Below are 25,730 nucleotides of genomic sequence, written 5' to 3'. Positions count from 1 at the left end.
AGAGTTGAGCCACAGCATTTTCCAAGTGCCCTTCAGCTCAGTTACTCTTAAAGAAACCAAGAAGCAAAGGAGAGAAAGGGCAAACAAAGATTTTTATGAAGGCACAGACCAAACAGCAATTACAGTTCAGTCTTCAAGAAGTCCCAGAGAGGGCCAAAGTAAAAGGAACAATCCAGTCATGCCACGGCCAGTTTGGCCTTCCCCAGCAGCTTAATTTGAGCCTTGTCAGTCTGCTGAGGAGTCATGAAGCCACTAACGGACATTTGGCACACTGGATGGTTGAGGAAAAAGAGGAAGGAAATGTGCCAAGCACAACTTAGATGCTTTCATCTTCAGCACTGACAGAGAAAGGGTGGCAAACTCCAATGCCTACGGGGACCAGGCATGTGTAAATGTTCCTATCACTAAGTGAAGGAAGCCAGCGCAACTTGACGGGGACTGGTGAGTGGGTGGGCCAGTGCCCCACCTGAAAGGGACAGCTGCTACTCCACTGCGGCAGTAGAGTACCAAGTGGAAATGTGGACGCAACAGATCTTTTATTTTTTCAAGAAGAGTCAAAACTCCAGATTTTTATGTGAAAGTCCTAGATTTTTATCAGAGAGCAAACAAAATCCCTGGAAGTCATTTTCAGTCCCTTGGCCTGCTGCTGAGATGCCTCCCTGACAGTCTGGCACTTGGCTCTATTTGCATCTCTGCCCACTACCGATGGACCGCGTCACTCCAGAACACGAGGACAGATTCCTAAGGGAATCAGGCCCACTCACAAGCAAAGAGGCCATGCAGACAACAGAGAGCGTAGCAGCCCTCTCCTGGGCAACTATCTGCTGCCACGCGCTGTGCCACCAGCACTGTGACCCCTCCCGGGAGGTCTCCTCTGGGCCTCTAGGTCCTGCATCCCTGCACAAGGGCAGTCTGCTGTTCCTGAGCCATGTTCTGACACACCTACTAGGACAGGCACCCAGATACTACGCAAGGGACCTTCCCATCAGCCCAGAGATTAGTCACAACTTAGATCCTCAGGGCAGGGGGAAATAAAGGCAGTGTTTTACTACTTAGTAAATGACAGCAATATATAGGCTCTCTCACATTTACGAATTTGGTGGAGGGAGCAGGGAAGGACAGTTACTACCCATTGTGAACAGGGGTACATGGAAACATGTTTGCTGACCTGGTAGGCGAAGGATATAAATTAGATTCACTCTTCTGCAGAGCAATCTGCCAATATGTGTCACAAGCCTTAGAAACGTTTATACCACTTGACCCAGTGATACTAATTCTAGAAATTTACCCTATGAAAATAATCCAGAGATATAAAAAGGATGTTCCTCACAGCATTACCTATAATAATTCTAAACATGAATGTGTTATGCAGCCACTAACAATGCTTCAGAGTATTTAGTAACAGGAAAATACTTCCTGTGGACAAAAGGTTATAAACACTAGGTAATGTTTTCCAAATTTATGTAAAAGTCCTGTAAGCTCATTAAAAAAGAAAAGGAAAGGAAGGATAGTCCAAACACAAAAGGTTATAAGAGAGGTTATCTTTTGGTAGTAGCACTGATTTGCTTTTTCATATTTTTTCTGTATTTCCCAAGTGTTCTATAACAAACATTTACGATTTTTATAATTAGAAAACAAGTTACAGATGATTTTTTTAAAAGGAAGATTTTGACCCTGGCCAGAGGGAGTGCAAAATGGATTTATTCTAATATTCTTCCCTAAATCTCACCAAATTATATTGGGGTCCTCAGGCAGGCAGAGCCGTGGGTTTAGGCTCACCCAAATTTAATTCCCGGTTCCTTAAAAAAAAAAAAAGGGGGGGGGGGATGTGCTTATCAAAATACCTCTAGTTTTAAAAAAAGGAAATAATTCTACATTTGTATGGAAGAATTGATAAAAATAATATCTGTGAAGCACAAATACATCCTGGGTGCCTAAAAGCTACATTTCTTCTCTAGATTGTATACAGAGTAGGAATCAATAAATATCTGCTGGCAAGTTAACATATTCAAATCAACTCAAGTTCAAGGAGAAAATTCAGTTTTAATACAATTTGTATGGCATTGGATGGGATCTCATACACACCTGATTGAGTGCCACCCCTGCTCTTTTATATTGAAAATGCAGCAGTTTCTGCACTAAGAGACCAAAAGCCCCACCCACTCCAACATATCTTCACAGCAAACTCCCAGGATCATCAGTCTGTTTTAACAAAATCAACTCTACACATCAAGTTTCTAAACTCCCATGTTGCTGGCTGCTTGGGAGGGAAAGGGATTAATAGCCATCAGGTCTTACAACACATCTTAAGGGTAATAAAAATAAGATACTCTCCCTTGAACCACAATAGGCCTGCTGACCTCATTCTCTTCACACTATCATGAGTCAACAGAGCCACTAAAAGTCAGATGTTAAAACATCTCATTCAAGCTGCATATGAAACAAAGAACCTCCACTCTTTACCTCCTTTCTATCCTGTTTGACCGGTATAAAAGCCCATTCTCTGCAAAGGGGTTATCAGTTTTAACCTCAAAGGTAGGTTAAAAAAAAAGAGCAGGAAAAGACCAGAATGCCCAAATTCACGTATTATGTTTTCATCTGTGTGTTTCTTCAGAATGGGATGCTCAGGCCTAATTCCCTCTTCCAAGTGTTCCCTCAGTATCCTACCAGATTTATCCTACCAGATAGGACTTGTCTCACCCTAAGGTAACTGCTCACAAGCTGTCTGACCCCCGAACAAGCAGCTGCCTGTGGGCAGGAGCTTCGCCTCACAGGGTCTGGAGGCCAAGGGCAACTAAGGAATACGGCCCCACATTAAGTTTTTAACAGCCCCAAGGACAGAATGAGCAGGGAGAACCCACAAATTTAGGTCTGCACAATCTTTTAGGTCAAACAATGAGAGAAGGCTGAGCCTATGCAAAATAGGAAAGGGGACCAACAGAGGCCACGACCTCTGTGGAGAAAGCTGGGCAAACTCCCCAATGGCTCGAAAGTCAGCCAGAGGAAGCCAAGAGGCAGGAAAGGAGGTGTGGCTCACACCAGAAATCCCTTTAAATGCCAGAACACTAGGGCTGGTTCCAACTCTCCCAATAGCCAAAAACTAACAAGTGCCATAGAATGACAGTTGTATGCCTCAAGTCACTGGTTCCTCTCCCCAAACTTGGCAGAGTAACTGACTCTTAAAGAAAAAACAAGTTAGAATGAACCTTCTATGATAAAGGGAGGGAGGGAGGTCCTCTAAGTGTAGAGTGTTTCCTCTCTTTTTTGTTGACTTTTTTGTTGTTGTTTTTGTTTTAAGATTTTTAAAATTATTTCTTTCATTCCCCTTCCCCTCCCCTGTTGTCTGCTCTCTGTGTCCATTCACTGTGTGTTCTTCTGTGTCCAATTGCATTCTTGTCAGCGGCATCAGGAATCTGTCTTTCTGTGTTGCGTCATCTTGCTGCATCAGCTCTCTGTGTGTGCGGCGCCACTCCTGGGCAGGCTGTGCTTTTTTCGCACAGGACAGCTTTCCTTGTGGGGCGCACTCCTTGCGCATGGGGTTCCCCTATACAGGGGACACCCCTGCATGGCAGGGCACTCCCTGTGCACATCAGCACTGCATGTGGGCCAGCTCACCACATGGGTCAGGAGGCCCTGGGTTTGAACCCTGGACCTCCTATATGGTAGGCAGATGCTCTATCAGTTGAGCCAAACCTGCTTCACTCTCAGTTGATGTTTTAAGACTATTTCTTGGTTGATCGGTCTGGATTTATACCTAACTCTAAATTCCACCATCATTTCATACAACCTCAGCACAGGTGAAAAAAAATGCCTACTGAAGCAGTCTTAGGAAAAGAAAAATGGTTTCAGAGTCAGATGGACCCAGGTTTGAATCTCGGCTCTACACAACTTGCTCAGGGACCTCAACGAGTGACTTTCCCTCTCAGTGCTGGGTCTTCTCATCTGAAAACCCAGACAGGCCCCTCTAACTCTTCCACTAAGCATGAGTAAAGCACTGTGCCCAGTGCCTGGCTCACAGTAAGTACTTCATCACTAGTACCTATTTTTAAAAGCTCTCCCAGAGAGGAAGGCAGACTCAAAATCTGAATTAATTAGAGGAGAAAAGTAACCACTTAAACCCAATATACAATTTAAGAACGCCTGGCTTTCCTCAATTATATACCTGATCACAAAGTGTGTTTCCGCATCTGCTCTCCCCTGCTACACCCAGCCAAGAGACTCCAAGGCCAGCAGTCGGGAGACCTGAACGTAATCCTGGCTTGGCTCTACCTCACCACATGGGCCTGGGCAATGCACTTACTTAACTTCCCTGGACTTCAGTGTCTTCATCTGAAACATTAAAGTGCTGAATCTGGTTCTTTTGATTATGAAGCTTGACTTAAACATCATTTTTTTTCTCAAACTACAAATCCACATTCTTTAGACTTTGGCAATGTCAAGAAGCAAAGTTTCTCACGTGGTATATATTTGGATTAACTATGATTCTGAATACCCAGCCTTTACAGTTATCTCAGGAACACTAGGGCTTGGCCATGAACTAGTCTTCAATTCAAGTGTCTGTTCATCCAGAACACCTGTCCACATTACTGTTTACTCAATATTCAATGTTTTGTCAAGAAAGAATATCTTCAAACTTTTACAATGCCAGGTACCCTGTCTCAAAACACACACATAGGTCACTCTCATACAACCTGGTATTATAGTACAAGTGGGTTTATCAGACACAGACAGAGGTCCATCCTTCCCATCTAACCAAGCAAGTTTCTGGAAATAACCAAAAAAGAGAGCTAATGCTGAAATTTACTAGCCAGCCCAAATGAAGTTGTTCTCATGAATTAATTCAAGCCCATGAGACCCACTGTCTGCCTGAGGTCTATTCTAAATCCATAATTCGCTCAATAAATAGTGAGTACTTGATAAAGATCAGGCACTGGGAAGCCAGCAGTGGGCTGAGATGAGCAAAAACCACCAGAACCACCCTCCCTCATCAGGCCCAGATCCACAAGGGAAGGTGTGAGGAGAAATCTTGAAGCATTTCAACACCAACAGATGCTCCAACTCATTTTTCAATGGAAAGTGAAAAAGAACACATTTACATCCTGAATTCCCATATCCCTGCGTGCACATCTTTAGTTTCTTGCATTTCATCACCCCAATGCAGAAAATTCTTTGAGCGACTATTATATCTCACTTTCCCCAGGGATGATACACTACTAGTGCTAGACAGAAGCACAGGAAAGAAGTTAATTCACTATATTCAACAGATGCCTTAAGGCCCAAGGGCTCAATTCTGTGGGGAAACCTGGTTGCAAAGGATTATGATTTATCCATATACATCTGTCTCTGTAAGAGACTGGGAGCACCAAAAGACCACAGTACCACAGCATCTTTACAGAATGGGGCTTTGCTAAATGTCAACCCAGTGAATATGCTTAATGGAGGCATGGAAACCTGTAGACTTCTTCCCAACAACTCTTGCGAGCCTGAGCTCCCCCATCACTGTAGTCACGATCTTAGTAATGAGAGAAGCAGATGTGGCTCAAGCAGTTGGGCTCCTGCCTACCACAGGGGAGGTCCAAGGTTCGGTTCCCAGTGCCTCCTAAAAAAAGTCAATAAGCTGGTGAGACAGGCAGGTGCAGCAAACTGACACAACAAGATGATGCAACAAGAGACGCAAAAAGAAAAACATAGTGAGAGACACAACAAAGAAGGGAGCAGAGTTTCCTGGTGCCTCCTAAAAAGCATGAGCAGGACGGCAAGCTGGCACGATAGGCAGGCGTGGTGAGCTGACGGGACAAGACGATGCAACAAGAGACACAAGAGGAAAATCCTAATGAGAGACACAACAAAGCAGGGAAGGAAGGGGCTTAAGTGATTATTCACTTCCCTCCCACTTCGGAGGTTCCAGGTTGGGTTCCTGGTGCCTCCTAAGAAAACAAAAGAAGATGAACAGACACAGCAAGTACAATGAGGGGGTGGGAGAGATAAATAAAATAAATCTTAAAAAAAAAAAAGATCTTAGTAACAGACTATTCCATCACTCCTACCAGCATTTCTCATTTTCTTTTTTTTTTTTTTTGGATGGGGGTGGGGGGTTGCATTCATAGAAGCCTCCAAGAGGCAAAGTTGTATGTCTTCTCAGGAAAGTGCACATACACAAGACTGTGCATATAATTTCTGAGGTTCCTAAGCCATTTCAAAAGTCTGTCAGCCTCAGGTTAAGAACCCCTATAGCTTGTTAAAAATTAGACTGAAATTAATGTCAAAGCCCTAACCAGCCATGTTCTGCTTCGGCCAAACAGGAACAAACCTAAGAGTACTACTGTTCCATGGTATGGCGTTTGAGGGCCAGATATACCAAGGTTTCCAATCCAGTTTTTACCATTTACTAGCCATGTGAGATTAGGAAAGTCATCTTGCCTCTCTCAGCCTCTGTTTCCTCATCTGTAAAATGGTTAAGAATGGTTGCCAATTCCATGATAATGTCAGGATGAGCTGAGCAAACCTGTGAAGTCCTTGGTACCATGCCTCGTATACAATAAATACTTGTAAGTAGAAGTCATTACCATCTCTTGTCAACAGACTCCATACTTGCCTCCCACCCTCTTCATCTCCATTCACAACTTTATTAGTGACATCCGCGAGTCTCAGAAATAAGAGCCCCCAAGAATGCATAAGGTCACAAAACACGGTCCTAATTTTTCCCCCAAATCAAATGCTTGGTTCTAACCTATGAAGGCCCATCTGACAAGACAGTCGGCAATCCCTTTCTGTGCAAATCCAGGTCAGCTGTCGGCATGCTACTGTTCTATTAGGTCAAGTTGATTTTCAGAGGCAAGCCTGCTAAAATGGGAGATGAAAAGAAAGTGCTTGATTAAATGCTAAACTGCAGAAACACATGGACAGGGAAATACAAGGCAGAGGAATTAGTTTCCTAAAAGTATTCTCTGTGATCCCTTTAGTTAATGCTGGATATTTAAGGACCTGGCTGGGCCTTTCTAAACCACCCCTAAGTAGCTAAAGGCACCGGCTCGGTTCTTAAGTGTTCTCAGCCTCCCTCTGCTTTCAAGACCATTCAACACTTAACCCAGGATCCAGAAAGGCCAATTTTAAAGTTACACAAAACCTATCATTCAGCTTCCTTCTACAAATGAATTTCTCAAGCGTTTCTAAATATTTGACTTCAAGGGGGAAAAAAAGCATTTCCACTTTAAAGCAATCTTTCATCTCTAGCGATGCAAATTTTCTTTGTTTGTTTAACCAATCCGCATACCACTCACCAGTGTTTAATCGGGCCTTTATTTAACATCAGCAACCATGTGGGCAGCACTGCCAAGTCTGAAAGTCTCAGATAATGATCTCATTAACAGCAACAAATTGGTCCAAAGATGAAATATGTATCAATATGTCCGAGAACCCTTTAAAGTTCCACACTTCAGAACTAGAGGAGGAGAAATTAATCCCTCCAGCATTCAGACTGTATGCCTGACGCTTACTAACATCTGGGCTTTAACACTGCATGAGTAAATAAGATAATAAAAGTAATTAATAGCATGTCATACCAACACATTGTTTTCACCATAACTTTCACAGATGGAGATGTCAAAAATATAAAGGCCTCTCTTCATACAGACCACACTGGTGACCTGGAGAAACTTATTTAAGCCTAAAATGCATACAAGGAGAGAAACAAGATTTATGGCGACTGATTCCAAGGTTTGAATTACTACATGTCTGTTTGTCTGTCTCTCTCTCACACACACACATAGACTTCTTAGTGCAATCTCCCCCCCTACCCTAACCCACGCAGTGACTTAACAAGTACTCCAATTGGAAGTATCTGGGCAAATCCAGAATACGGTAAGGTATCTATTGTGTAAACATATATATATATATATATATATATATATATATATATAAACACATACTCATACTTTCATTGGCATATAGTGGAGAGGGAAAAAAAAATCAGTAATACAAACCAATCAATTCCCTATCTTGGAATTTCTAAGAGGGAAACTCCCAAACAGGTTTTTTTTCTCCCACACCACGAACAGAAGTGCTATGGAACCCCTCTGAAAATAACCAAAGCAATACTATAGTGCTACTACTGAGGTTGAGTTATACGAAAAATGAACTCTGCTCTAAAGGCCATAAACCATTAAAGAGCAAATCAAAGAGTTTTGTTTTTTTAAGATAGTAAATAAAAAGAGGTTTTAAAAAGTTCAACTAGAGCACTTAGAAAAGATGATTAATCTGAAGCTGAACATCGATTAGCTTTTTTTTAATACTATCTCATTTCTCACTCAAAATGTTATATTCCTTCTCTAGTAGTCCTTAAGCATTAGCTTTTTTTTTTTTTTTTCAGGGCTGATAGGGACCACACCAGCTCCTTCAGTTGGGCAGTATCAGCAGAACTCATAAAAGCATGTCAGTCTCCGCTCACACACACCTGAGAGCTGTCCACAGCAAGGTTCAATGAGTAGGCCGCTGCAATAAAGTCATTACAGATAATGCACTGAGAAATGACTATTCAGACAGCTCAGGTAAACTCACCAACATTATTGCAGTTATAAGGGAAGAAAGGACACCTATTAGCGACTACTTAACAGGTAAACTTGTTAAATACCATTTAAGTCATTTTTCTTTACTTAGCGATTGTTGACTTAATTTTTTCTGGGGGGGGGGGGGCAGACTAGACTAATGGACTACAAGAGTCAGATAAGCATTTCAAAAAGTTTCAAAAGAGAATAGGTCCTTCTGCCCAAATCACACATTATCTCTCTACTCACAAGGATAAAATAGTTACAAATGGTGTGTTTAAACTGCTAATTTTATATTAAATGGCAAACCCAAGATTATCTCCAAAGCATAGCACTACCCATAATGGATAGCTCTTCAGACAAACTGCCATGGAGAAGGAGTTCAAGTAAAAACCCTGCAGATAAAAATCGCAAACGTCAAGTCTCCTTCAAAAAGTGAAGTACCAAGTTAAAACATCTTTTTTTCATGGAAGGCTGGAAATCAAACATTTCTAAAGCCATCAGGACACAGTGAAAGCTTCAAGGAGAGTCAAGGAACAAGATTTAAGATTGAAACTATTCTTGAAAGCTGTTTAGGAATCTTCAGCAGAGCATCCTCTCTAAAGCTTATAAATTAAAGACCATAATTATAACATTTACGAATACATATATTTAACAACCTATGTAGTTACAGGAATCAAACAAATGTTTCCCCTTCTATTTACCCTTGTAGACATTTAAGACGGGGATCAGAGCACTGTAGACTGTGTAGATTAATGGGTGGCAGAGGTGCCTCCTCCAGCTTTGGAAGGACACACCTCCAAGGAGGCAAGCTGCACAGACTCCCTGCCCTATCCACGCAGGGCTTAAGTTTGCACCTGGGGTAGGAAAAGACAGAGCACTGCGTACATCCCGGCTGCTATGCAGTCTTCTCACGCAGCCCCTTTCTCTTCATTTACAGTTCACCCAAGAGCAAAGAGTAAAAGGCCCAAAGCTTAGGCCCTGCTGCCATCCGATCGCCCCAAGAGGTTCAAAGACAAGCCAACCATTTCAAACCGCCACCTTCTGCAACTCGCACGGTAACCGCCGTAAGTCCACTGGCCGTCAACTAACAAGTTGTTAAAATCACGACCAAGAAAGTGGAAACGCATCTATCCAGCTAACCACTGGGCAGAGGCTTCGGCTGAGGGTCCTTCCTCCAGAAAGTGGGCACAGCTTAAGGCTCTCCCTAGCCAGTTTCCTTTGGGATGCATACATCGTTTATTTGGAGCAAGGTGGAAACCCTGTCAGTGGGGGACCTTGTCTCCCAATTTTCAGGCGCTCCGCCGAAGTCCTTGGCCGACAGCAGGCAGGCGGTCTCCCTCCTCCTCTGTAATGTGAGGCACGTAGCAAGGGCTGCCTTCCACCGCCACTCCAGGGCACCCCGGATGCCCACTCCTCGGCCTCCTCCCCCCGGCTCCTCCCCTGCCTGCTGCTACTTGCCCAGGAACCCTGCTGGAGGGTCAGCGCCCAGGTGAGGCGGGCGGCGGAGAAACCTGACGTTATGGAGCCCTTGGCCGCTCCCCCCAAAAATATGCATGAATGGAAAGCAAATCCTGCGACCTGAAACAAGCCACTCCATCCTTCATCACTTGCCTTTCAAAAGTTGGCATTCAACAGGTTGTTCTCGGGACTTCATCTGAGGCAGACCGAAAAGCCCTACCAGCCCAAAGGGGCCGCCCCGCGAAGCTGCGGGAGACGAGAGACCCCCTCCCGCCCTCGCATCCCCGGCCCACCGGAGGCCCTTCCCTTGCGGGGGCGCGCGGGCCGAGCCCCCACGTGCGCGCGCCGCCAGCCGCGGCGCCCGGAGGCCGCGTCCCGCCCGCCCGGGAGGGATGCCGCCGGCCTCCCCGCCGCCCCTCCCTCGGGCCCCGCAGCCCGCCCGCCCGCGGCGGGGTCGGCGGGCGCAGCCCCCGGAGCCATCTTGTGGCGGCACGGGGCCCGGCGGCGGGTAGCTACCTGCACGATCTCGCCCTCGGCGCTGAGCGTGGCCCCGGCCCGCGAAAAGCGGCCCGTGAGGCCGGTGGTGTAGGTGGTGTAGTCGCCGCTCGGACTCGACTCGAACAGCACCACCTCCACGAACGCCGTCTCCTTGGCCCGCGCCGCGCCGGGCCCCGCGGCCGCCAGCAGCAGCCCGAGCAATAGAGGCAGCGGCGGCGGCGGCGGCAGGCGGCGGCCACGGGGGCCGTGGGGGCGGCGGCGGCGGAGGCGGCGGCGGCGGCGGCCCGGGGCCCCTGGGCGCCCGCCCGAGCGCGGCCTCATGGTCCTGCGGCGGGAGGGCGCGGAGGGCGTGCGCGGCCGGGCATAGTCGCGGGCCGGCGGAGGACCGAGCGCGGGCGGACGCCTCAGAGCCCCATCGCGGCAGCGGCGGCGGCTTTGTGGGTCGCAGGCTCAGCTCGGCTCCCCCAGCCGTCGCGCCGCGGCCCTTTCATCTGCTCCACGTGAGGGGTTATCCCCGCCCCGGCAGCGCCGTGACCCGCTCTCCCCACCCTCGCCGCGCTCAGCCTCCGCCGCCGCCGCCGGGGGGAGCGGGAAGGCGGGGCGGGCACGCCCGGGGCGAGGGGCGGGGCCCGGCGGGCGGGCACGCCCCCGCACTCGTCCTCGCTCCACCCCCTCACACTCGCTCCGCCCTCCGGCTTCTTTTGCATTTCTCCCCCCTCCTCCTCTCCGCCCCCTGGCCTCTGCGCTCCGCCCCCTCGGCCTGCGCTCCGCCCCCTCATCCTCGCTCTGCACGGACCACCGCTTGCGCCCCGTCCCCTTATCCCCCGCTCCACCCCCGCCTCCTCTAGGCTCCGCCCTCTCGTACTAACTCCGCCCCCACCCGCCACCAACGTGTCTCCCCTTAGTCTTCGCCCCGCCCCTCGCCTTTGGTTTCTACCCCGCCCCCTCATCCTCGCTCCGCCCCCGGTCCGGGCTCCGCCCTCGGCGGCAGACATTTCACCTCGCGTTTGCCAGAGTTGGGCGGGAAAGGGGGCAGCAGGCTGCAGCTCCCGGGCGGTACGCCCCCTCTGAGGAGGCACCACGCCTCCCGTCGGGTGCAGCAGTTAGGGCCGCTCCGCCTTGCAGGCGTGGAAGGCCTCACCGTTCCTGGCTTCCCCGCCCCCGTCCAGTTCCCGGGGAGCGAGGCGCACGCCCGCGGCTCTCCACCCCCACCTCCAGGATCGAACAGGCACGGCCCCGCCCTCAGGGGCTGTCTGCAGCTCGGCCGCGCCGGGACGTGTTCGGTTCTTGCACCAGTGTCGCTTAGACAGTTGTTCTCAAAGTGGCCTTGAGGTCCGGGAAGACCTTGGGGAAGCCATTTGGGTCCGAGGGCTTTCATCTTTGTGCAGCCCTCGGCTAAGCCTCGCCCTGTGCAGAAGGCGGGAGGAGTCCTATATTATCACCGTTTATGCACACGGATTGTCAAGTGAATGTTCCTAAGATACGTGCTCAAAACCCTTCAGGGCCCAGGGGATTCCGGTCAGGTAACTTTTCCTTCCTCATCTCCTCGCCCACTGTGAAAATCGAACCCCTCCTTCAGAAGCCAGATTCAGTTCCGTCAAGTCTTCCTTCTCCGAGACCAAATCGCTTTATTCAGATATTTGCAAATATTTGGTTAGGGTAATCTGCTTCTACTTGCTACCACACTCGAAATATTTTTTAAAAACAATTTTTTTTTCTCTTTGAGAGTTGTGTTCCGTAAACAACTTATCAAGGCTATATTTTAAAATAGAAAAAAAATTTTTCAAAATGCTGAATAGGAAATACCCTTGAGAAAATCCACAGATCTGTGTTACCACATTTGGACCACCCAAAGCTTTTTGCACAGCCAGGGAAGCACCTGAGAAACCAGGGCTCTCTGGTGGAGGTGCCGTTAGTCCTGAGGATGCAATGGGCTCCTCTCTCCCCCGACACTGCAGTCCTTAGGAAGGAGGTCAGTCACTACTCCCCCTCCACAACACCTGGTGCTATTTAAAATTCAAGATCCGCATCAACTGATGGGTGAATCGACAATGTCGGATAGCCATACAATGGATGGTTATTTGGCCATAAAAAGAAATGAAGTGCTGATACATGCTACAACACAGATGAGCCTTGAAAACATTCTATGCTAAGTGAAAGGAGCCAGTCACAAAAGACCACATTTCTATGATTCCATTTATATGAAATATCCAGAATAGACAACTCCATAGAGACAGAATGAAAATTAGTGATTGTCAAGGGCTGAGGGGAGGAGGGTGTGGGGAGTGACTGCTACTGTGTTTCTTTTGAAAATGATTAAAATGTTCTGGAATTAGTGGTGATGGTTGCACAACTCTGCAAATATACTACAAGCCATTGGCTTGTACATTTTAAAGGGGTGAATTTTGTGGCCTGTGAATTATATCTCAGTAAAGCTGCTAGAAAAAATTCAAGGTCATTAGTGGCATTTTCATGAAAACACACATGCACAGGATAGCTGTGTTTAAGCCTATCCTCTGCTCTTTGAAGGCTTAGCTCAAATCTCACACCCTTACGGAGGCCTACCCTGACTGTTTAAGCCACCAGGTACTTGCTTCCCCCACTCCCAGTCTCCCTTGGCTTGCCTCCCCCTCCATAGTATTTATCACCTTCTAACATACTAAATAATTTGCTTGTTTGTTATTGTCTGTCTTCCATGCCCCACATACACACATGCCTCCCCATAATGGCAGGGAGCCTTGTCTTATTGCCTGGCTAAGGTCAAGGCTGCCTGGCCCAGAGAAGGCACTCAATAAATATTTTTTGCATGATTTAATGTCTGAATGATTGAATGATCAAGCTCATGGACATGCCTCACTCCTATTTTCCCTTCATTCAGGAAAGCTGGCTTCATGGGACCAGAATAAATTTTGAGTGTGGAGAACAATGGTCCTGCCCTCAAGAACTGCCATGAACATCCAGACAGGTGTCAGAAAACGAAGCCAATTCCTTTTCTAAAAACAAAACAAAACAAAACAAACAAACAAACAAAACTGCTTTTAAAATAAGAGGTAGGGTTAATGAGACATAGGCCAGTAACACAGAGGTTAACATGATTTATCTCTCAGCAGAGTAGAGCTGTTTAGAGACTGAAACATTTTCTGAGCAATGGAGTTACACCAAAAGCTGGCATGCAGTAAGGAGAGATAGAAAGTAACTTCACAAAAGAGATAAGACCTATCCCCCGAGGGCAAGGACAGGATCAGCAGGCTGGACCAAGGGATAGGAATGAAGAGAAGAGAAATGCTGAACATTCATTATCTTGCATGGATCATCTTAGTACAACTTATCTTGTTCTTTTCTCTAATTTTCAGGCGCAGCTCTGATGAGAATAACCCGGAACAGGCGCATCATCAAAGCTTAATGCTGCCAAACCTTTGGCAAATCTCACAGACTTAGGCCAAAAAACACACAAAGCTGAGGGAAATTTTCTGCCACCAAAGTTTTATGGGGGGTCCTCAAGTCCAGAAACTGTAAGCTTTAGTGACATAAGAGACTAAATCAACAAAACAGATAGTGTTGTTCTATTATTGTTGTTCTAAATAAATATTCATTGCAATATTGTTTTTAACAATAAAAGATAGGAAACAAACTAAATGTCCATCAACAGGGGATTAGTTAAATAAATTATGGTACATCTGTATAATAGAACACAAATAATATAGCCATCAAAAAGAAGGAAAAAGAAGTGGATGTGGCTCAAGCAATTGGGTTCCAGTCTACTATATGGGAGGTCCAGGGTTCGATTCCCAGGGTCTCCTGGTGAAGGGAAGCTGGCCCATGCAGATAGCTGGTGCAGGAAGCTGATGCAACAAAAAGAGACACAGAGGAGAGACAATAAGTGAAAAGTCACACAGCAGACCAGGGTGCTGAGGTAGCAAAATAGATTGAGCACCTCTCTCCCACTCCAGAAGGTCCCAGGATCGGTTCCGGGTGCCGCCTAACGAGAAGACAAGTAGACACAGAACACATAGCGAATGGACACAAAAAGCAGACACTGAGCACAAAACAATGGGGAAGAAATAAATAAATAAATCTTTATTTAAAAAAAGGAATGAAGAATTCTTTGCCACTTCCACTGTGAAAATGAAGACCATTCTCAGCAACCAGACTGTTGACATTCCAGAAAACGTTACCCTCATGCTAAAGGGATACACAGTATTGTGAAGGGTCCCAGAGAAACCCTGCAGTCACATCAGTGTCTTTTTCTTCCCAGTCTCCTTGGGAAGGAAAAGAAAAGGCTTTGGGTTGACAAGTGGTGGGGAAATTTTAAAAAAAACTAGCTACAGATGGCACCCTCTGTAATCATGTACCGAATGTTACCAAGGGGATTACCATGGGACTCCCTTACAAGACGAGGCCTATGTATGCTCACTTCACCATAAATGTTTTTATCCAGGAGAGTGGGTCTCTTGTAGAAATCTGAAATTTCTTGGGTGAAAAATAGATCCACAGGGTTTGGATGAGGCCAGGCATTGCTTGCTTGTTCAGTATCTCGAGCCCAGAAAGATCAGTTAATTTTTGAAGGAAGTGACATTGAACTTGTATCAAATTCTGCTGCTTTGATTCAGCAAGCCACAACAGTTAAAAACAAGGATACCGGAACAATTTTGGATGGTATCTAAGTTTCTGAAAAAAGAACAGTACAGCAGGCTGAGTTGTCCAGCTACAGAAACAAGATGCCAGACCAATTGGTTGTATTTTAAAGATGTAATATAATTCATCTGTTGGGGAAAAAAAGAATGAAGACACTTCCTTGAGCTTATATGGAATGATCGCCAAGTTACCCTGCTAAGTGAAAAAGATGGGCATATCATATGCTACAGTGGAGGGGGAGGGGGCAGAGAGACAACAGATATGTGAAGTTTGCAAACATTAACTGTATTCCAAAGGAAACATAAAAAAACAGAAAATGATTGCCTCTGGGGAGGCATCTGGGTGACTGGAGTGAAGGGAAGGAAGAAAAATCTACTTTTTACCACCTACCTTGTGTACCTATTAAATTTTGTCCCATACACGTACATTGCCTATTCAAAAATTAATATAATAAAAAATATAGAGACTAATCTGCTAAATCAAAAGATAATGACATTAGTTTTCTATATGCAAACATGTTCATTCAATGAACTTTATTGAAAACCTACTGCATGCCACAGCCTATGGTTATGGAAGATGTTACCAATGGAGGAAGCTGGCTGATGGGTATATGGGGTGTCTCTGCATTATGCTTGTTAAGCATCTTCTTCAAATTATTTCAAAATAAAATATTTTTTAAAAAATGGATTGGTCAGGCCCTGCATTCAAGTAGCTACCAGAATAGTGAGGGTTGGCCTTCATTCTTTTCCTTCCTTCTTCTGCGAGCATTTATTGCTACAGACAGAGAATTCAACAATAGATTACAATAAAGTCTATTTTACAAAAAAATAACTATTTTACATTAACTATTTTACAAAAAAACTTTTATGAGTTTGAACCTTATCTTGCTTCTTTAAGATGATTCAAACTTAAGACATGCTAGCATTCTATTTTGGGAAACTTTCATTCATTGTATTTAAACATCATAATTCTCTTGAGAGGTACTATAGATATTATGCAGACAAGTAGTGGCAATTCTTTAAAAACTCTTAGAAGTGTTTCTTCTGCCTTTGAAGTACACCGTCAGTCCATGTTGTCTTTGAGCCTGGAGGCAGAAGGCCAGTCTGGGCCCCAGCTCTTCAGTGGCTTAAACCATGCTTCAACCTGTTTCTTATTTTCAGTGGCCATCCAACTAGGAGTCACAAGCTTAAACAATGCTCCAGCACCCAGGTTTACTGAGTGAAGTGAGCCAGATGTAAGAAAAAGTAACTTGGGGAGGGGGGTGTATCTCGGGGTTGAGCACCTGCCTCACATGTATAAGGTCCTGGGTTCAATCTCTGGTACCTCCTTAAAAAAAAAAGTAACTGGCAAGTGAGGTTGCAAATGGCAATGGAGTCATAGACCAGAACACCTTGGAATTGGTTACCTGGGATGCACAGTTACCTGTCCAAAGGGTCTTCCAACACATAGTTGCTATGGGAAACATGGGCTCCGCATTTACAGATCTTTATTTTTATTTTGACATACCGGGGCAGGGAATGAACTCTGGATCTCATATGTGGGAAGCCAGCACTCAACCACATCAGGTTCCCTGTGTTGGTTTTTTCATTTGTTTGCTTGTTGTTTGTTTGTTTTTAGGAGGCACAGGGGACTGAACCAGGGACCTCCCATGCGGGAAGTAGTCACTTAACTGCTTGAACCATATCTGCTGCCTAGATCTTCTGAGCTTTCAAAAAAAACACAAATCCAGATTTGTTTGTAACATCTGATTATTCAATGTTTGCAATGAATTTTTAAGATGTACATTGCTGTATGGGGCCAAATAAACACATCTGCAGGCCATTTTTGGTTCAAAAGACTCTAAAGAGGGGTCTGACAGAGTACATGCTAAGTCAACCACCTCCAGGTGAAACTGTCACTTCCAGGCTGTTAAGGTAGAGGAACAGAAGGAAGCTCCAAGATCTGAGAAGTATAAACACTGCACTATATATAGGAGACAGTTGTATCCGTGGGCAGTGCCCTTGACCACAAGAGGCACCTGTCTTCAGGACGCAATGTTTAATTGCTGTGAAAACGTGACCACATGCCTACTTGACCAAGAAAAGCCGAAGGGGACAAGGGAGTCATTAGAGCCTTGAAAGAAAGACTAGACAGGTTTCTTTTAGGCTGATTATATCTCTATTTGAAGATGAAGAGAAAAGGATTGAGAGAAAGCACTAGAAGGAAAAAGAGGACAATCACTTGCTTTTCTCCAAAGTATCAGACCTGGCAGCTTAGCATGGAGGTGGTGTTGATAGAGGGGAATAGGAAATGAGAATGTAGAAATGCAGCTTCATGCTAAGTGAAAGTAACTGTCACTTTACGGGGGGCAGTAATGAGCAGGGATTGCTGACTCAGCATCCTTTCCTGTGGGTGACTACTCCTTCTTGACCCAGGAGGTCTCTCTGGGGTCAGCAATTACCAGCACGGTCGCCCAGGAGTGGGCATGTGACCCAGAATGGCCAATCAGAGTACATCACTCCCCTAGCTACAATGATTGGTTCAGAACTGGGCATGTGACCAAAGCAAGGCCAATCAGAGTTTTCCTTGAAATTTGAACTAGTGGAAATGGGGAGAGAGAAGGCCTGTCTTCTTCGGGATCTCAAATGGTAAGGGTCATGTAAATTTATGCTGTTTGTGGCTATCTTCCTCAGGAAAGAGAAGCAGAGACAAGTTGAGATAAGATAAACAAAAAAAGGGAGGGTACTGGCTACATCCTTTGAGCCCCTGGACCCATCCCTATACCAAAAGCCTCCTGACAAATACAGCAGTGACGCTCACTAATTCAACAACAACTACAGTAGCCACACGTATGCAGAAACACACACAACACAATCCAAAGAGACTCCAAGAATGAAGTAGGTCAAGAAACCCAAATTGTGTTCCAAGCAATTAAGTCAAACTTAGTTTCACCTTGAGATCTCTAGAAATGAAAAGAATTCAAAGCAAAAACTCCAAGATAAATAACTGTTCAATATATTGATAAATGAATGAGTAAACAGGCAAACTACAGTTCCTTATCATACAATTTGAGGACACTTGGAAGAAATAACTCACTACATAGAAGATGATAAAATTGGAATCTCCAAATGTGAGTTGGTGTTCTGAGAGACCTCACATTTTATTGCTGAAAGACACTTTAGAGCTCACCTAATATAGTTTTTGTTGCTGCTGCCATTGTGGTTGTTTGCTTAACAGATGAGAAAACTGAGGCAAAGAGCCCACACAGCAAGCTACTAGAGCAGAACAAATTAAACTCCATCCTCCACCCCCCACTCTTTTTGCCCCACCTCCAATTATACAGCTTTCTCCAGCATCCTACACGCTCTCATTTGTACACAGGTGCTATCTGGCAACCAAAAAAAAAAACAAAACAAAACACTGGGGTCAGATGTGATGTAGAAGAGCATAATGTATTAGTCAGCCAAAGGAGTGTTGATGCAAAATGCCAGAAATCTGTTGGCTTTTAAAAATAAAAGGTATTTATTTGGGGTAGAAGCTTACAGTTACCAGGTCATAAAGTATACATTACTTCCCTCACCGAAGTCTGTTGCCACATGTTGGAGCAAGATGGCTGCTGAAGTCTGCCAGGATTCAGGCTTCTTGGGTTCCTCTCTTCCCCGGGCTTCTCTTCGGGATCAGCTGCTCTGCTTTCTCCCCAAGGCCAGCTGTAAATTGTCAGGCGAACGCTCGTCTCTCTTCCCAAGGCCTCTGCCTGTGTTTAATGAAGAGTTCTCTCCTTCCTCACGTATCTGCTTCTCCGTGTGTTTACTTCCCAGGCTCCAGGATCAAAAGTCCAAACTCTGTTCTCTGCCATGTCTTTTCTCTGTGAGTCGCCACCCACCAAGGGGGTAGGGATGCAATGTCCTACTGACCTGGCCCAATCAAAGCCTTATTCATTATTTAATCAAGTAAAAGTGAAACCTCCGAATCCAATATAAACTAATATGCCCAGAGGGACTGACCAGTTTTAATCCAATATCTATTTTTGGAATTCATAAACAATATCAAACTGCCACACATAGGGTTGCTTTATATGTTTGTGTTTGGGGGCACTCCCTGGCAGCAGTGCCACCTTCTCCCTCCTCCCTGACGACCTAGAGCCTTGAGGTTCTCGGAAGCCACACACACTCCCCGGAGGCCTGAGGAGCAGATAGTCCCTCCCCAGGAACAGCTGTGTGAGTGACCTTTCTTCTGCCTCTCTTCCTTTTATCCCTGTTCTGGACAGCTTCCCCTTTTCCATCTAATACAGAGGAAAGAAGAGAAAAACCAATAAACAATCTGAAATGAAATTATAATGACAATGAAGTCTGAAAGATGCCGAAGAATCGATGATGTAGGGGTGTGAACCAGGGCAGCCCCTTTGGAGAACAATCTGGCAAAATCTATCAGAATTTAAAATTCAGGTGCCCTTTGGATCAAGCAAGCCCACTAGTGTAAATCTATTCAACAGATAATTTTACACCTACATGCCAAGATTTCTTTTCAAGGATGTTCACTGTAACACTGTTCATGGAAGCCAAAGTCTAGAAACAACTTGTGTCCACCAATAGAGGATGAACTATGGACAGGTGATAGGCTAGCCTAGATTTACCTCAAAATAATACAGTGGGGGATGGGTAATGAGTGGGGGATAAAGAAGAAACAAGATTAATCAGAGGTTGATAATTATTTAAGCTGGGTGATGGGAACATGGAGCTCTACTCTGCCATTCTCTCTTTTACATATGTTTGAAATTTTCCATGATAAAATTAAAATATTTTAAAATTTTATGCCCATTTAACAGAATATTCTGCAACAGACCTATATGTGCTGACATAGCAAGAGTTCTAAGACATATTGTAGAGAAGCAGATGTGACTCAAGCCATTGGGTGCCTGCCTCCCACATGGGAGGTCCTGGATTCAGTTCCTGGTGCCTCCTAAAGAAGACAAGCAAACAACAAGTGCCCAGATGAAGATGAGAAAGCCATTCTGGGAGGGGCGGGGGGTAAAAATGTTTAAAAATTTAAGAATTTTCAAAAAGACATATTATAACATACAAAATACAGAGTATATCACAGTGTGTGTAGTATTTTCCCAATATATTTTTCTCTCTGGAGCTTAAGTGTATGTAATTGCATTAGTCATGACACACTCTCATCATTGGTCCATGTATGGTGTGCTTCTATTTAATTGGCTAATGAGGTTTGTTTTTTTTTAAAGATTTATCTCCCCCACCCCTCGCTGTTTGTTTTCTATGTCCATTAGTTGTGTCTTCTTCTGTGTCTGCTTGTCTTCTCTTTAGGGGACACCGGGAACTGATCCTGGGACCTTCCAGAGTGGGAGAGACATGCTCAATCTCTTGCTCCATCTCTTGTACCACCTCAGCTCCCTGGTCTGCTGTGTCTCTTATTGTCCCTCCTCTGTCTCTTTCTATTGCATCATCTTGCAGCACCAGCTCTTCACGTGGCTAGCATTCTGTGCATACCAGCACTCTTGTGCAGGCCAGCTCTCCGCTCATGCCAGCTCACCACGTGGGCCAGCTTGCCTTCTCCAGGAGGCCCTGGGAATTGAACTCTGGACCTTTTGTATGGTAGACAGGAGCCCAATTGCTTGAACCACATCTGCTTCCCTAATTAGTTTTAATTATATAATAAACACCTATGATCCCACTACCCAGAGTGAAAAATAGGACCTTGGAAATAACCTGCAGACTCTTGTACAATATAAGACATGTAACATCTATTAAGTGCTCCTCACAGAGAAAACACCTGGAAATAGCTCAAATGCCCATCAACAGAAGATTGAAATGACTAAACTCCAATATAGTCACACAATGAAATATTATAAAATGAGTAAACTTCAATGACATGCAACAATATGGATGAATATCATATTAAGTAGAAAATAGAATACAGTGAATAAATTCTGATATATTCATGCAATGAAATATTATAAAATGAGTGAACTTCAGTGACACACAACAATGTGGATAAATATCCAATATTAAGCAGAAAACAGTGAAGACCCCAAAAGATTATATTCATCATGATACTCTTTTATGAAGTTAAAAGCAACTAAAGGGAAGCAGATGCTCAAGCAATTGGACTTCCGCCTACTACGTGCGAGGTCCCAGGATGGGTTCCTGGTGCCTCCTGGAGAAGATAGCTGGTACAGCAAGCTGACTCAACAAGATGATGCAACAAAAGAGACACAGAGAGGAAAGACAACAAACCAGGGAGAGACACAACAAACCAGGGAACTGAGGTGGCTCAGGCAATTGAGCGCCTCTCTTCCACATGAGAGGTCCTGGGTTCAGTTCCAGGTGCCTCTTAAAGAGAAGACCAGCAGACAGCAACTGCAAGCAAGGAGGGAGGTGCAGTGGGATAAATCAATAAAATAAATCTTAAAAAAAAAAAAGCAACAAAAATTAAAAACAAAAATTTTAGTATTACATATAGGTACAATGAAAGAATACAAAAGGGAAGCATGGGATTCAAGGTGACAGGTAATAATAAGGAGAAAGGCAGGAGGTGAGATGAGGAAATATGGTTAGATATTCCCTTTTTAGGAAAATAAACAAAAATATTTATATATGCATATATATGTGTGTCTTAGTTTGCCACAGGGTTGCTGATGCAAACTACCAGAAATGGGTTGGCTTTTATAATGGGAATTTTATTAGGGTAAAAGCTTACAGTTCTGAGGCTGTGAAATGCCCAAATCAAGCGCCATCAGAGATGCTTTCTCACCAAAGTCAGCTACTGGTGATCCTGGTGTTCTGTCATGTGACAAAGATGACGGCCAGTCTCTGCCCAGGTCCCTGCCTTCCCTTCCAGAATCTCCCATCTCCCAGTGCTCAGCTGTGGGCAACCAGGCATAGGCTTGTCTCTTTCCGGGCCTCCTCTCTCAGTGCCTGCTGTTCCACTTTCTTCCCGAGTTCGGCTGTGGACAATCAGGCATATGGCTCATCTCTTCAGCCTTGAGCTGCTCCTTGGGCCCAGCCTCTTGGGGACTTCGTGCTTAAGCTTTGGCTGCTGGCAATCCTTGAGTCCTCTCTTATATGGCAGCCTAAAAGAAATGGCAGCTTCTTTTCTCTGTCTCTTCCTCTATGTCTTTGTTTATATAAGGCCCAGCAAGAGGGTGGTACCTAACCTGTGCCTCACTGATACAGTCCAATCAAAAGCACCTCCCCTCCCCAGGAATGGATCAATTCACAAACATAATCTTTTGAGGATTTACCAAATTCAAACTGTCAAACTGTGTATATATGTAATAAACACATATATATAAGGCTATAAATTTCTGGAAGGGTACAGAAGAAAGTGCTACCATTGGTTATTGGAGAAAAGGAAAACTGTGATGAGAGAGAGACTGAACATATTGAAAACACATTCTCTTATGGCTTGAACCCAATTCAAACTGCCTTAACCAAAAAAGGCAATTTAATATTCACATTCCTACAATGCCCTGGGATCATTTTGGCCTCAGACACAGGTGGATCCAGGATCTCGAAGGATGTTATCTGGAGCCATCTCTCTCCAGCTCTTGATTGCGCTTTCCTCTGGGAAGCCGTTTTTCTGTTGGTCCCTCTCTTCCAAGTTCACTTCATGCATGTAGTCAACACTCTCCCAGGGTAAAGAGAGCTTCTGTCCCATCAGCTCCAGCCCCAGGCCACCTTCACTGGCCAGAGCTGGTTTACATACACCTCACTGAACCAATCATTATGGTGAGGGGGCTAGAATATGCTGATTGACTAAGCCTGGGACATGGGGCAGCCCCGTCTAACCACATGGACTGAGAGTGGTTGATGACTGGTTGCTCTCAGGCAAAAACCACAAAAGCAAAAAGTGATGCCGTCGTCACCTCCTTAAAGTCTTCCCTGGTGGTCCCCCGAACCTGGGTGAATGGGGGGTGCTACCCCCTGCTCCCCTCCTACCCTGCGCAGACCCCCTTTGGAGCTTCAGTCACATTGAGCAGCATTCCTCAATTTGACTGTTTCCTCCTTCTAGGACATTTAACTCCTTGAGGACTTTTGCTTAAGTAGGTAATCTCTGGCAAATGCCTCACATACATGATAAATATCTGCTAAGTGAATGAATTGCTCTTCACAGTCTATGCCAAAATGAAAACCTGATCTTCAAGGCTTTTCCAGATCGGGCCCCAACCCACCCATCCTGCCTCTTCTGTACCATCCAAGTCCTCTGTGCCAGCAGCCACCTCAGACACACCAGCCACTTCCCCAACTCTATGCCCTCACCTTGGAACTCCCTTGTCTGGACTGCCCTACACCCAACAGGTTCATGACAGGGGGATCTGGAAAGGTTGGCAAGAGCCAGCTTTCTGATCACGAGTACATGTACCTGAGACAGCATTTGAACAAAATGACCCAGTGCTAGTGTGTCACTGTATTAGTCAGCCAAAGGGGTGCTGATGCAAAATACCAGAAACTGGTAGGTTTTTATAAAGGGTATTTGTTTGGGGTAGGAACTTACAGATACCAGGTCATAAAGCATAAGTTACTTCCCTCACCAAAGTCTATTTGGAGCAAGATGTCTGCTGATGTCTGCACGGGTTCAGGCTTCCTGGGTTCCTACGTTCCTGGGGCTTGCTTTTCTCTAGGTTCAAGTTTCCTTCCTCCTTGGTGCTGGCTTCTCTTTCCTCTGGGTGCTGACTTCCTGGGTCTTCAGCATCAAACTCTAACATCAGAAATCCCCAACTCTGTTCTTCGCCATGCCTTTTATGTGTGAGTCCTCACCTACCAAGGGATGGGGATGCAACGCCCTAATCATAACTCAATCATGCCAGGTACAGATCAGATTATAAGTATAATCCAATATTTCTTTTTGGAATTCATCAGTTATTTCAAATTGCAACAGTCACCATAGTTGATTCTCTGGCCAAAGAACTCAGACCCGGTGTTAGTAAGTTGGTGGTTGGTGCTGGAGGCAGGAGGGCCATTTCTTATCATCTGCCTACAGTAGACCACAGTAGACCAAGAGCAACCCTGCTTACTGAGCACTTGCTATTGCCAGGAAAAGTGTCAAGGGCTTTATGTGCATTTTTCTCCCTTGCTCTATTTGGGGACTGTGGTAGCCCCATTTTCTAGGTGGTAAAATGGAGAGCATGTGGTGAGCTGGCCTACACGCAGTGCTGCTGCGCACAAGGAGTGCTATGCCACACAGGGGCGCCCCCGCATAGGGATGCCCCACGCGCAAGGAGAACCACTCCGCATGGAAAAAGCACAGCACACCCAGGAGTGGCACCACACACCTGGAGAGCTGACGCAGCAAGATAATGCAACAATAAAGAGACGCAGTTTCCCAGATAATGCAAGTGGACACAGAAGAACACACAGCAAATGGACACAGAGAGCAGATAATGAGGGGAAAGAGGAGAAAAATAAATAAAATAAATCTTTGGGAAAAAAAAGAAAGGTGAAGGTAGGATTGGACTCATTTCTGATGCCAAAAACTCTTGCTCTGAGTCCAAAAATAGAGGGAAGAATGAATGCTCAGTGAGAAGTAGAGTCACAAGACTACATGGTTCCAGAAAGAAAGAGAGAAGGGGATGGCAGTTGCCTTGCCTCCTGATGACATTTCTGCTTTGGGTCCCTGTCTCTGAGGAGGCCCAGCAGTGCTTACTGTGCTTGGGTTCCTTGACCTCCCAACAATCCATGGCCTTTTTTGCTAAAGCCAGCTCCTACTTGTTTCCCTTCACCACTGATAAGCTGTGTGCCCTGGGCTGGTTGCTCTCCCTCTCTGAACTTGGCCTTCCTCATCTGTAAAATGCGAGCAATCCTCATCCTCCCTCAGAGGATTCCACGAGATGGTGGATGGGCTGGGGCAGAGGTTGAGGGGAAGGGGCAAGCACTTGGCACGTGTACTTGATGGCTGAGAGCTCTGGTTCCCCCAGGTCCGAGTTGAGGGCAGATTCTTCCTGTCTTAATTCATCTCTGCCCACAGCCCCCGACATTGTGACTTGCTTATAAAGGGTGCTCAGCAAGTTCTTATACTAGCCAAAGGGACCCATAAGTGGCGGCTGTTCCAGATAAGCAGGAGTTCTTAGCATCCGCGCAGTCCTCAAGTCCTGGTGGTGGAGAGAGGGCTTCTACTCCTGCTAGTTTCTTCAGTGAGTTAATGATTTATCTCCAGTGTTTAATTTTGTTTAAACAGACATGACCCTGTTTGTGCCCAAGGCTCTGTGCTGTTCAAAGTGGCCCAGGATCAAAGAAGTCCAAAGACACGGGGATCCCTCCCACTACCTGGTCCTGGAGTTGCCCTTTAACCTGCTGGCGTCTACCTCTGCTCTGTTGCCCTGTTGGCCTCATCCCCCTAGTTTTTAGCCACGCTCTGGTTACCACTTAGCATCTCCTTGAGATGAGTCTGCCTTTCTCTGCGCCCCTGCCGTGTGGCTCTGCTGATCTCAGTCCTTATCCCTGACACCCCTTTTCTTACTTCTACCATGCCAGAACTCCACTGCCAAAGTCTTTGCTCATGGCAGCAGCCAAACCACTTGCTCCTTCACCTCCCTGGGGTTCCTCCTGCCTCTCCCTTGCATAGATGAAATATCTAAAGATCTCTGCAGAGGGAAGC

The 25,730-nt window shown here is 45.5% G+C and overlaps 1 protein-coding gene across 1 annotated transcript in view; it reads right to left on the bottom strand.

The window, feature by feature from the left end:
- The window catches only part of ZNRF3 (zinc and ring finger 3), a 152,322-nt gene extending 141,321 nt beyond the window's left edge, over nucleotides 1–11,001 (bottom strand). Inside the window, exon 1 of the mRNA XM_058281581.2 lies at nucleotides 10,521–11,001. Within this exon, the coding sequence (XP_058137564.1) occupies nucleotides 10,521–10,823 (303 nt within the window). The 5' untranslated portion in view covers nucleotides 10,824–11,001. The remainder of the gene's footprint in view (nucleotides 1–10,520) is intronic.
- Between the last annotated feature and the right edge of the window lie 14,729 nt (nucleotides 11,002–25,730).

Source organism: Dasypus novemcinctus, chromosome 19, assembly GCF_030445035.2.
Source record: "Dasypus novemcinctus isolate mDasNov1 chromosome 19, mDasNov1.1.hap2, whole genome shotgun sequence".
Lineage (NCBI taxonomy): Eukaryota > Metazoa > Chordata > Mammalia > Cingulata > Dasypodidae > Dasypus > Dasypus novemcinctus.
The sequence above is the reverse complement of the archived record's forward strand: the minus strand, read 5'-3'. Positions and strand labels throughout refer to the sequence as shown.